Source organism: Diorhabda sublineata, chromosome 6 (genome assembly GCF_026230105.1).
Source record: "Diorhabda sublineata isolate icDioSubl1.1 chromosome 6, icDioSubl1.1, whole genome shotgun sequence".
Classification (NCBI taxonomy): Eukaryota; Metazoa; Arthropoda; class Insecta; order Coleoptera; family Chrysomelidae; genus Diorhabda; species Diorhabda sublineata.
Window position 1 is genome coordinate 8,541,038 of NC_079479.1, and position 12,797 is coordinate 8,553,834.

The window sequence follows — 12,797 nt, forward strand, 5'->3', positions numbered from 1 at the left end:
CAAAAAAATTTGAATTTCCGTAGTTTGTACTGCCGTGCCCTGGTGAGTCACTGAAAATATTGAGTTACAACAGTTTATTGTTCATAATTTCCACAGTAGTAGTAAATTCTTAAATTAAGACAGGGAATTAATTTTTGTTCACTCCATAAAGATCTTTCAATTGAGATTTTATAAGACCCACGTTTGGTTTTAAAACATTCACAAATGCGTCAGCACTTCATTTCTGGAGGCGACATTAAGTTTGCATATTATTTCAAAATTCGGAATCTAAATTGGAAGTCGACATATTTATAAAAAGTAAATTGTTTGCAAAAAAATGGATGTCACATAGTTTGGCTGCGCTTTGTTTGCATATTCAACCAACATTCTGTAATGTTTCTAGTCTACAAGCTCCATATTTATACCTTAGGATGAGTAATTCTATTTAAAATGTTTTCTAACATTTATTTGCCTTATATACATTCGACCAACGCCTTTAAATTTTTTTTTCAAATTTGGTGACCAATACTCTCCTTAATAAAGTAATATTTTTACATAAACAAACTTTAAAATTTAACCAGTGGCGCGCTGTCAGGGTTAGTTGTCACTTTTCTCCCCCTATTTTTTACGCCACTGTAGCAAATTATTTTTTTAATTTTGTTTTAAATTGCTGGTTTATTTTTAGTTAAGAAACTAATAACCTTTCATGGAGCTGAAATGAACGGTATTGTGGAAATTTGCCTCTAAACAAAAGTCTGCAAGCGCGTAAGTGATTTAAAAATTTATTAATTATTCACTTAATTTCGAATAATGATTAAGCGTAAGTAGCTCATTTTCTCCATCCTAAATATAACTATTTCTAGAGATGAGAATTCCTTGCCTAGTAAAACTAGACTAGTCGGTATACAACACATATTTTGGAGAATTTCGATTTTCATGACACATTTGTAAATACCAGTATGATAATTCCATACGCACCTGAAAATCTCTAGGCAAGGGCCAATTTGTATGGATGTAACATTTGTTCTTTTAATACTTTCCATACAGTAGAATGCAAAAATATGACATGTGCCTAGATTATAATTTAGAAATATTGACTAGTATTTAATTTTGTTGTTTAGAGGCAAACTTCTACAGCACCGTCCATTTTATCTCCATAACAAGTTATTTGTTTCTTAATTAAAAATAATTAGGTAATTTTTAACAGAATTAAAAAAAGAACAGCGTGACAGCGCGCCACTGGTTGAATTTCTCCAAAATTTGTTTATGTCAAAATATTACTTTATTAACGAGCATATTGGTCACCAAATTTAAAAAAAATTGAAGGCGCTCTTAATTTAGGGAAAATATTTTATTTAAAATTCAAAAACACCCTATATCTCAGCAACAAGGCACCGTAAGGGTTCGTATTCCTATATCAAAATGAATCATTGGTTGAGATCTCTCTGTGGTAGAGCGTTTTCTGTCCAATATAGAAACACCCTGTATAATTGAACTGAAAACAAGTCAGCAAACTGTCCCCCTGAAAGTAATGGGTTAACCTAAACCCCTAATATGTACTAAAGTTAATTTATTAATATCATGAAAATAACTTATTTTTCATATAAAGTTATACAACTTAAATTGCAACTATCAGATATTAAAATTTGTCTGGTTACGATCATTTTTCATAAGATCGAAACTTGTTGCATAGAAAATTGAATTGTAAATCTAAAATTTTAAAACATATATGTTTATTCTGTACATATTCTACTCGTACATCAGTGAAACGACAGTCATTTTTAAAGTGAGAACGTGCATCCTGTAATGTACAAAATCAGCTAGTCCTTTACTACCCTCAAGTTTCCCTCACTGCCCTTGTTGACTATATAATTATACCAAATTTTTTAAGGTTAAATTGTGAATGACTTTGAATTCATAATATATAATAACATATAATGTCATTACATTTTAGTCATATATACTTAATCTTAAAATTTATATATATATATATATATATATATATATATATATATATCAATTAAATAGACTTTCCAACGAGTTGTGTACACCATTTTTCCTACAACCACTTCAAGAAAACGTATTTTTTAAATGTGAAAGTCAATTAAACAAAAAAAATAGATTGGAAGATCAGAGTGAGCAAGACATAGAAATTATAAACAGATAAATACCAGAGCAACGTGGGAAACGATATTTCGTTCTCTTTTGTCCTCTTTTGTGATTTTTATGTGCGGTTCCCTTTTGTCCTCTTTTTTGATTCTTGTGTGCGGCTCTTTGGGGCTGTTTCTTGAAAGGTTTTTGGTGTCGACTCTCCAGTTGTAGTTTTTGAGAACTTTTGAGTTGCTCTGGAGAAGTTTCGCTTTCTCGAGAAGTGTTGGGGGTCAAGAAGACGATGGTGTCTCGTTTTGAAGAAGGAAGTGAAGAAACATTGAATATGGAACGATCATAAACTTATGGTCAGTGTAATTATTCATTGATACAAATCACAGGAACAATAGGATAGTTGCGAAATTTGGAAATTAGTTTAAAACTGTAGCTTAGCGCCTATTTCAGCCCAAAAATACATTATAGTAAGAAAAATAGGTTTTTCACGTTAGTATTTTGAGTTTTTAGAAAGGAACTTGAAATTGACCGCGAAAAAGGCCAAGCCTGTCATGGCGTCTTGAATGACGTAACACCTCGCGAAACAGCTGTGTTTGTTTATGACAGTCAATTGTGTTTTTAATAAATAATTAATTCCTCGTATTATAAATACTGTATAGTACCTCAATGTGAATGTACAACGATAAAAACGCCATACAAATTATTCATATACGTTCCAAACAATAAAGAAATATGAAGAGAGTGGTTAAAAATGGCAAGGAGGCAAGATGCTTTTACTATATCAACTAATTCCAAAAATTATTTCTGTGAAGATCATTTTGATATAATTATCAAACAAAACTTAATATATCTACTCATAAATGTATAGTTAAAGGATGAATTTTGCAAAATCTACCATAATATACCAAACATAACATATAAAATGTTATGACTTAATTAAGTTAAAGTTATTGGAACTTTGTATTCGCTAACCTCAAAATAAGTTAAGTATTTTCATTCCACAGTTGGTAAATGCGACTCTCTGACTGGTAACTGCTAATTAAATAAGACTTTGTTTGTTCTTCACATAATACTTACATATAAGTTTTAACACTACGGACTTCTGTTGAACAAAATTAAGTGTTCATTGAAAAAATTTGTCAAGCATAACGGCGTCAATTTTGGGCAAATTACTGCTGTTTGCTTTGTTAAATCCTGATTCAATAGCAAATTATACCTGTCTTTCAAGATTAAACTAAAAGCGAACTTTATTAATATAACAATAATTGGTGAAAAATCGAAATAACCTGGTCACTTTATACGAAAATGACAATTACAACATAGCGTTTCACGAGGTGTGACGCTTTTCTGATTGGTGATTAAACGCCTCATTTTGTCGATTTTATTTTCCAAAAATATTATTAATCTTTTATTATTTTTATATATTTACATATATATATATATATATATATATATATATATATATATATATATATATATATATATATTTATATATATTTATATATATTTATATAAAAATGTCTATATATATATATATATATATATATATATATATATATATATATATATATATAAACGAGTATATAATCTTTGTCTGTTTGGAACAAAAACCAATATATTGGAGTTTGCAGCAAATTTTGGAATTTGAAACTAGAAATCTAAGATTTCGGGAAGTGTTTTCATCATCAATAAAACTACAATATAAGTTGCGAGGTAAAAAAGGTAGAAATCTTTTTTTTTTGAAAAATTTAAACCCTGTATATAATCTGTGAGCATATCCAAAGTACTAACAGGGTCGAATTATAGTTAGATATTTTCTCAGTTTTGCCCATTTACTTCGTTCCAAAGACAAATCACCAATTAGGAAGTGAACATTCATCAGAAAAAAGGGTCAGTTATAGTAGACGTCCATGATTTGTAGCTAGCATGTGCTTTGTTTAGAAGTTATAAATTAAGATCAATGACAACAAACAATTGAGGAAACTGCTAAAATATAAAGTGCTCTGAAAATGAAAAATAAACATTATATTAATTGCGTCTAATTTCCAAAAACTAGAGCACATGAAGAAAGATTTTTTTACGATACTTAATAAATATGTGAAGTTTTTAACCATTATTTTCAACAAATGAAAAATATTTATACTATTTCAGGTATGTAATGGAGAAACCACTAATCAAAACATTAATTTTGATATAAATAATAGAAAAATCTATTCAAGTTTCACGTAAATAGATGGCGAAAATTTCTCACAAAACCATGAGTATTGTATTGTATACACAAGGTGTCCAGAAACTTACCTGTCAACACCAAACTATAGAATTAGATACGATTCTAAGATGAGGAAATAAAATAATATAACGATAGTATAAAATTTCAACTGATCTCCTCTAAACTAGGTACTTCACTTATTCCAACGTTGATTGAATGATTGGAAATAACCTGACAGAGCTTGTGAATCTGGAGAGTAAGGCGGTTATGGACAGACGGCCAAAAATTCGCGATGTTATGATCATTTTTCAGATCTCTTTCTTCATATATTGCTTCTCAAAGCTTACAAATGGTCAATCGTTTATTTCAACAAACAATTTTATTCACACTTTCATCATTATTGCAACGGTACTATATTATCCATTTAACATTAAGTGAACTTTTTGGCACTCTTGTTTAACAAAACTGAATAATAATGCGTTGTTTAAGATCAATTCTTTACAACAAATACTGCAAACTTAAGATTGTTAAAATAGAAATAGTGAGTAATTGCTGGTATAAAAATCATTCACCATGGCTCTTGACATATACCTAGCCTACTTTACCCTCATCAAAAGTTTCTCCTAGGGGAGATATCACCCTTTGAAGATGACGCTTATCTCACTTTACACGCTTTTCTCGGAAATTAAAAGTACAGACCTATTGACAATTCATCATTGAATATTTATACGATGTTTGAACTCTGTAGATAGCGAATTTTTTTAGAAATGCTTGATAAACTACTCAATAGCGTCATTTTTAAGTGACACTAGCTATCTTAGCAAAAACTAGTGGATCAGATTAAATTAAAGATATAGCCATTTCAACCTTTAGAACTTTTTTTAACATTATACTATTTCGGATCGTATGCTCTATAACAAAACAAAATACATAAAACATAGATAATAATAAAGATACTGATGAGAAAGCAACAGATAAGATCTCCAATCTCATCACACTAAAAAGTACTACCAATCAAATTATTCCCACCAAATTCTTATTTTTAAAGTTCCATTCGCAAGCTTCCATTATCGTATGAGGGTTTCTTGTCAGCTGTACTGCAACCATTATACCACATATTATCATTTTGATGCTGTAATAATTCGAAAGATCAGAAAAATTTCTAGAAATAGAAGGTACATCAAACAATCTAAAGGGATAGTGAAAATATCGATCACTAACTGTATTAGTACCCCTCTCTGAAATATTTGACAATGAGGAGCGGCATTCACTACTCTAGGAAGGCTGAAAATTATAATAAAGAAATGAAATATCATAATTAACAAACAAGAATCTGCGTTGCTGAATATTTCACGGCACCAGTTTGTATGTTATACAGCTCTCTTTACATTACAGAAAATAAACAAGAAAGTAGTCGGGTGATACCGTTACTTCTTTTAACTAATTCTGTCTCCATAATTCAAAAACATGGTCTGGTGGTTCCTAAAACGTGACGAGATAATAGTATAACCCATTGACCGGTTTTGATTTTATTAAATCTCTTTAAAGCGATCTGGAACTCTCTCCATGGAAGCTCTAATCCGAACTGGAGACAATACCAGTTATTCCTGCTATTTTATTCATTTAAATATACTAGTGGACGCTTTCTAGCGCCATCCTCATCTTCAATTGCAGTGGATCATCAGGTATTTCCAGCCATAGTCATCGATGGTATGGAAACAATTTTTGTTGATACAGTACTCATACTTTCCTGGCTGAAGCTCCAACGAATATTTTGTCGATATATATATATATATATATCTTAATATGTTAATGGTATAAAGAGTGTTATTCTATTTACTAATTCATTTTAATTTATGAGCAGGTTATTAAGTAATTATCGCAACGTGATATTACAATTTCAAACTACATATATAATCTGTCTCGAACGACATATCTCGCATTTGTATTTACACGCACTTTGTGTGTGCGGAATCGTTGATTTCATTTTCCAGGTTTCATGTTTGTTTAGTAACTTTATTGAATATTCACACATCGTGGGTATAAAGCTATATTTTGTTTGTATTAGTCAAGAGCTTTCAATCGTACCTTCACATTTTAATTACACCCAGAAAACAATTGACATGTACACCAATTTCACAAAAATATTTGTATTGATGTATAATTGAAAAGTGAAAGATCCCCGACACTGCCTAACGATAAGCGGATTGCAACGAGCAATAAATAATATTCACATGGTTAGCGGATTCCAAAGCACGGATCACATAAATATAACTTCATTGTAATCAATAAAAATTCATTCTTTGTTTTATTGTCATTCGTTTAATAGAGTATCGATTTGTTAAATTATTTTCTGTGTATATTTAAAAGTCCATTGTTATATATAAAGTATTTAAAAAAAATTTATAAGTGTCTCGAACAATATTTCTGGCGCTGATAACAGGATTGACTTCATACAGAAACACAACATCATCAGTAATCATTCTATTGTAAGTACAAGGTTCGTTCTACTCCTTATATATGAGCATTTTTAATGATATTTCCAAAAGTATATCACATTTATTAATGTCAAATATCTCTATAAACCCTTTGGATAGTTCTACTTCAGGTAATAGCTCTTGATCTTCTTAAAATCAAATTTTATCACCTTGAAATATTGATAGCTGGAGAATATCTCTTGAAAACAATGATATTTGAAACCTTTGTGCATTTCTACTCGAATGCAATTGAAAATATAAGCTTTCAATACGTGTAAAATTGATATATAACAAAATTACGTTTCTTAGGTCACAGAATCTCACCCATCCTCACGAATTCATATTAAACGTTAACATTATTTCTCGTATAAAAGGTAAACTTTGGGATTTCTTAAATTGCCCAAATTTAATAGATGCACATCCAACATTACTAGCTCCGAAGATATTGTTTTTATACGATTTCTATTCATGGGGTTAATTAATAAACAATGTCTTTTACTTTCCTAAATTATTTGAATACTGTACACTACACTAAACTAACTTATAATATTCCACTTATCAATATCAATTACCTAACTTAAATAATTTATTTAAATTCTTCGATGATTTTGCTAATTTGTTCTGTTCACTACGACTATTTATCATAAACTAAACTCAACTGCACTATACAAACTTATTTGTATACCAAAAATAGAATTCTCCATACAAACAAAACAAATAAATAAATAGACATTTTTAGAAGTTATCCAAAAGAAACAATGAATATAGACCTCTTGCTATAAAAACCGAATATAAAAAGCAAACATCAAACGGATTTCGCAGTTTATAAAAAGTAAGTCAAAGGCACCGCTGGCGCCTTCGTCGAATTTTAGAATTTCAATACATCTTGACAGGACCGACTCTAGGGCGAAGACACGTTACGCCCTCCTGGAGCTCATGGATAGCCGGGACTGGATGTTCGAATCGGCAACTAGACTCATTCCTGTAACTTCTGGTCATAATGAAATAACAGCACCGTCTTCACCAAGTATTGATGATGAGTTGGATAGCCGCAAATTAATGTGTGAACCTTGATATTCTGGAATATCACCTCTATCATGTTCCTAACGACTCGCCTATCCAACACATCGTGGTAGGTACATTGATCATTTTTAATTATCAGGTAAAAGGTATAACGCGAATCGTGTTTGATTCTCAGCGTCAGTAATTTTTCCTTCTATCCAAAGCAGTATTGCCACTGATATTATTATTTCGCCAAACCGCTTTCTGATTTTTCTACTTGCATTTTCATAATATTATCTAGTTTCCATATTCTACTTCCAACTTTTTGTTCTACATGTTCAATCCTTTTGTTACTTCGACGATGTTTAGTTTAATGAAAAAGATCTCTGCATGATCATCACGCGCTTACGATTGTTTATTTCATGCCTTCTTCAAAATAAAATCCATTTTAGTAAAATTTCCCGAAAATCAAGAATAGAACCATTACTGAAACTTGTGTTTGATTTTACGTTTGACGTAATTTTACCGCAACGAACTACGACTACATCCAACAAAAATAAGAAGCATAAGAATTATCATTGTAGCTACAAGGTGATAAGTATATATTATTTTTTATACAGTTGAGCCCATTTGATTTGACAGGGATAAATTCGTTTTAATAATACAATCTAGACATATATTAATGATATATGGTACCAGCATAGGAGTTAGACAGCTCAAAGAAAGTCCAAAAAATTGATATGATGATGGAGTAACAAAAAAGTGAATATCCTCAATATTGTCGGTGAATATTGTCATTTCAAAAGCTTTTTTCATATGTCTAACAAGAGATCATGTATACTGTTTCAAAGATGAAAAGCGAAAGAGAAATTATTCGTATCGGTTGTTGATTGTTTTAAAGAGACCTTACATGCACAGAAAAAAGTGATGTATGAGATAAACACGTTTAAAAATTGATAGTTTCAAGGGAATCGGATGTATGAATCATTGATTTTCAGGTAGAATTTTAATACGAACATATTAAGGGTGCCAGAAAGATTGAGAAATAGTTTGGGGGATAAAGTCGCTATAAAGAATGAAATGAATGTTTTTGAATGTGTCGAAATATGAAAGTTTTATATCGTCTTGTTATTAAAATAAACTAATCAACAAAAAACACAAACATTTTGGTAACGTCCAGATCAAGGGTATATTTCCGTTCGAACACCAATAACCAGTCCAGTTTTTTTCGACAACAGCTGAAGAATTTTTATTTTATAGTAGTTTTTAGTGGTGAAGAGATATGAACAGACTGGAATCTTTGTTAAATTTTGAAAATCATTTGAAGAAAACACACCTATTCAATCTTCTGCTCAGTCAATTCAAATGAAACTTTAGAATTTGGAGCTTCCATGAATGATAGGTAATATTAATCGAAGAATTGTTTGTGTGTGTGCGTGTGTGAAAATAGTTTGGAAGTTAACCACAGGATATTGTGAATTATTATTCCTAGAAACTTTAAAAGTAGGACGTAGTTTTGTTTAACAAGTGACTAGCAAAATATCTGTTCTCCAAGGGTACATCCAACAAAAATTTGATTAAGGTCAGCATAAGAATTATCATTGTAGCTACAGGATGATGATTGTATGATACCTAGCTTAGCAAGATACGAGGTGGGAGCTAAGATAGGTGCAGCGCTTTCATAGTCTTGCCAGGATAAATACATATTAGTTTTTATACAGTTGAACGCATTTTCACATGTACCTGGCAATAAAATTGATTCTTCTGTGCATGATACAATCTAGATATAATGCTTTTTTCATATGTTTAATACAAAAATCTAATCATATATATCATTTTTACATATCTTCAAACCTATTTCTCTCAATTATATTAGGGTGGTTTGATCGAATAGTATCCGTCATATTTCTAATGCCATTTATCAAAATTTCACTTGATCTGACATATATACATTAGTTCAAATGCCTTGTTACATCCCATGGAATCATATGTAAATGGTTGTCTATACAGTTTTATAAATTCGGATGATGGTAAGCATTAGAGACGGTCACGTGTAAAAGATGATGAAGAAAATATTTTAATTAAACATGTATAAAATGTTGAATGAAAGAAAAAACGACCAAATCTATTGAATAAAATCATTTCGTTCTGTTGTCACGACAATGCACCGGCTCATTATTTCGCTATTGTTGCAGGAAAATTGGCTGCACTGCTTAACTCTTTATTTCCTCGTCACCATACTCCTACAAATAAATAGGTGATGGAAGAGACAAGCGCTTATTTTACAGATGAAAGAATATATTTTCCTAGTAAAATCACTCCTTCTTTGAGGGATCTACGTAAAATATTATCAACACTCACACAACAAAATTCATTTTTCTTGAAAAATAAATTCTGTGAAATCCACGATTTGCTTCCAAAACCTACTAATTTCTCTAGTTCGGTTCATATCCATATTTTAATATGAATTAACAAATTTTTTGGTACACCCTGTCTATAAAATAAGGAAAGAAATTGTAAAATGGTCACCTCAGAAAACGGATATTCCAAACTTCCGAATGCACTTCTATCATATTCCATGTAAAATTTATCATCCCATTGTTTTTCTTTGAAATCAACATTACAAATATGATTGCAGTTATTCAATAAACCTTGCTCTTGATGTTTTTCCATTTCTTCAACTTGTCGGACGAAGCTGCATCTCCTCTCCAAGTTTCCATCTTCAGGAATACAAATTTGAGGCAGTTGACCTTGAAGAGAAGGAGTAGACAATAAGGGTAAATGAGGTGGATGATGTTGGGGGCTAAGGGGTTGTGCGGGTATATTTTGTACTGGAATGGATATTGAAGGGCTTTCTCGAATTCTAGACCTATGCTGAGGTTCTTTAAGATGGTAATTAGAAGTTGAATGTCTTCTTTCATTTGGTGGAGCAGGTTTTAGAGTGCCCCTTTCTACTCGCGAAAGCCTAGGAACTAGTGGGTCTGTATAGTTTTGAAAATTTTTGGCTTGCGGCGGTTTCGAAGATAACTCTGTTGCTTTGATCTGCTTTTGTTGCTTTTGCTTGTTTTGTTTTTGCTTTTGTCTGGCCTGTCTGCTAGCGAGCGAAGCGCCCCCTGCTGCAGCATACATAGTCTTAATTTTTGGAAATTTTAAAAATAATTGCGAAAAGAATGGGTGGGCTTTTTTGAAAAATTCATGAAAAACCTGGTTACGTACAAAAATATCATCGTAGTATTCACAAATATTACAAGATTAAGTTAGATTAATTCTGATTATTTTTTGAGGTTGTTTGCTCAAGTTTTGTACGTTATTATTATTATGTACAAAGATTGATAAAGGGCTTTCCTTCAGTTTTGATTGAAATGAAAATTAGCAACACATCTCGAATAACTAACATCTAAAAATATTATAAAATCTTGTGTCGGACATCGTTTACAATAATCAACAAATAACAATGATTCGGCGTGAATATAAAAACATCGATAGGTACAAAATACTACGTTATAATATTGTCTGTCATCTTCAAATCAATATATGGTATTGCTTTAGTTAGTGGTTTGTTTATTACACAAACTCTAATGGACGTTAAATCCATTTTTTACAGGTTTTAAGTGTTTTTAAGAAGAGTTGTTATACCATCATAACCATGAAAAGAGCGGAAAAGGAAAATAGGAGTGGACGATTCATGGCAATTTTAGTCTTTTAGGAGAGCTTGACGATGATGAAATTCTTGGCGGTATTATCATGATGACTGAGCTGAAAAAAATATTTAAATGCTCAATTCATTCTTCATAATGAATATTTCATATATATATATATATATATATATATATATATATATATATATATATATATATATATGTATATATATAAATTCTTAATTGCCAAGCTGCAAGGTACAAGCAAAAATTAACATGCACATACACCTACGAATACACCAAGACAATCAATTAAATGCTATATTACAATTTATTTAGCTTAGTTCGTACTTTTGTTGAAACTACAAGATGGGCATACGTGTATTTTCATCAAAGTTTTCACTAACATTTTGTTTTATGTGGCTACAACTTCACATCATCAATCAATGTGTGTATATATATGAGAATGAATTTTTGTTTCAGCAATTATGCATATCTACTTAAACTAATAATATATATGTTTAAATCTATCATTGATAATGATATACCTAGTAGCCTTGAGTACTGTTTATAAGTGATATGATTGATTTAAAACTAGAAATGAATCAGTTATGGATTTTTTAAAGAGTCCTTATATGCACGAGAAGGGGGCACGTATGAGAGAAAAACGTTTAAAAATTGATAGTTTCAATAGGATCGGATATATGAATTCATGTAGAATTATAATACGAACATATTATTTTTTGAAATTGTGTCGAACAATGAAAGTTTTATATCGTCTTGTAATGAAATTAAACTAATCAACAAAAAACACACACACATTCTGGCAATATTAAGAGCATTGGTATATCGCCGTTCGAACACCAATAACCAGTCCAGTATATTTCATCAATTAAAGCATTTCTATTTGATAGTAGTTTTGAGTTGTAAATAAAAACAGAAGTAAGGGTTGATGAAACGATGTCATCTTACAAGCCAATAGAAAGTGGAGTGTCTAAGGTTCAGTACTAGGCCCTATTTTGTTTCTTCTGTTTATAAACGACATAGCCTATCTAGACATCAGTAGTAAAATATGTCAATTTGCAGACGATACTAGTTTCTCTTGGAGCAACGCCAAACTCACAGCACTTCATACCATAACTAGTAACCTAATCACCCTTAAATCATGGTGCGATTCTAATCTGTCTCACGTTTCTAAAACCAAAGTTTCATCATATAAAAATACATTGCAGCTTTTATTGAATAACATCACCATTGACATCGTTGAATCTGTGAAATTCTTGGGGCTTGTTGAAATGGGAGTTACCTATTGCCGCCTTATCTAAAAAATTAAGCTCCTTCTGCTTTGCGCTGAGATCAGTTTCCAAAAAACTGAACTTATCCACCTCC

At 30.9% G+C, this 12,797-nt stretch overlaps 1 protein-coding gene across 1 annotated transcript in view; it reads right to left on the minus strand.

Moving 5' to 3' along the window:
• Positions 1 to 12,797, minus strand: part of LOC130446029 (uncharacterized) — a 126,569-nt gene that overhangs the window by 17,758 nt on the left and 96,014 nt on the right. Inside the window, exon 3 of the mRNA XM_056782010.1 lies at positions 10,300 to 11,526. Within this exon, the coding sequence (XP_056637988.1) occupies positions 10,300 to 10,899 (600 nt within the window). The 5' untranslated portion in view covers positions 10,900 to 11,526. The remainder of the gene's footprint in view (positions 1 to 10,299; positions 11,527 to 12,797) is intronic.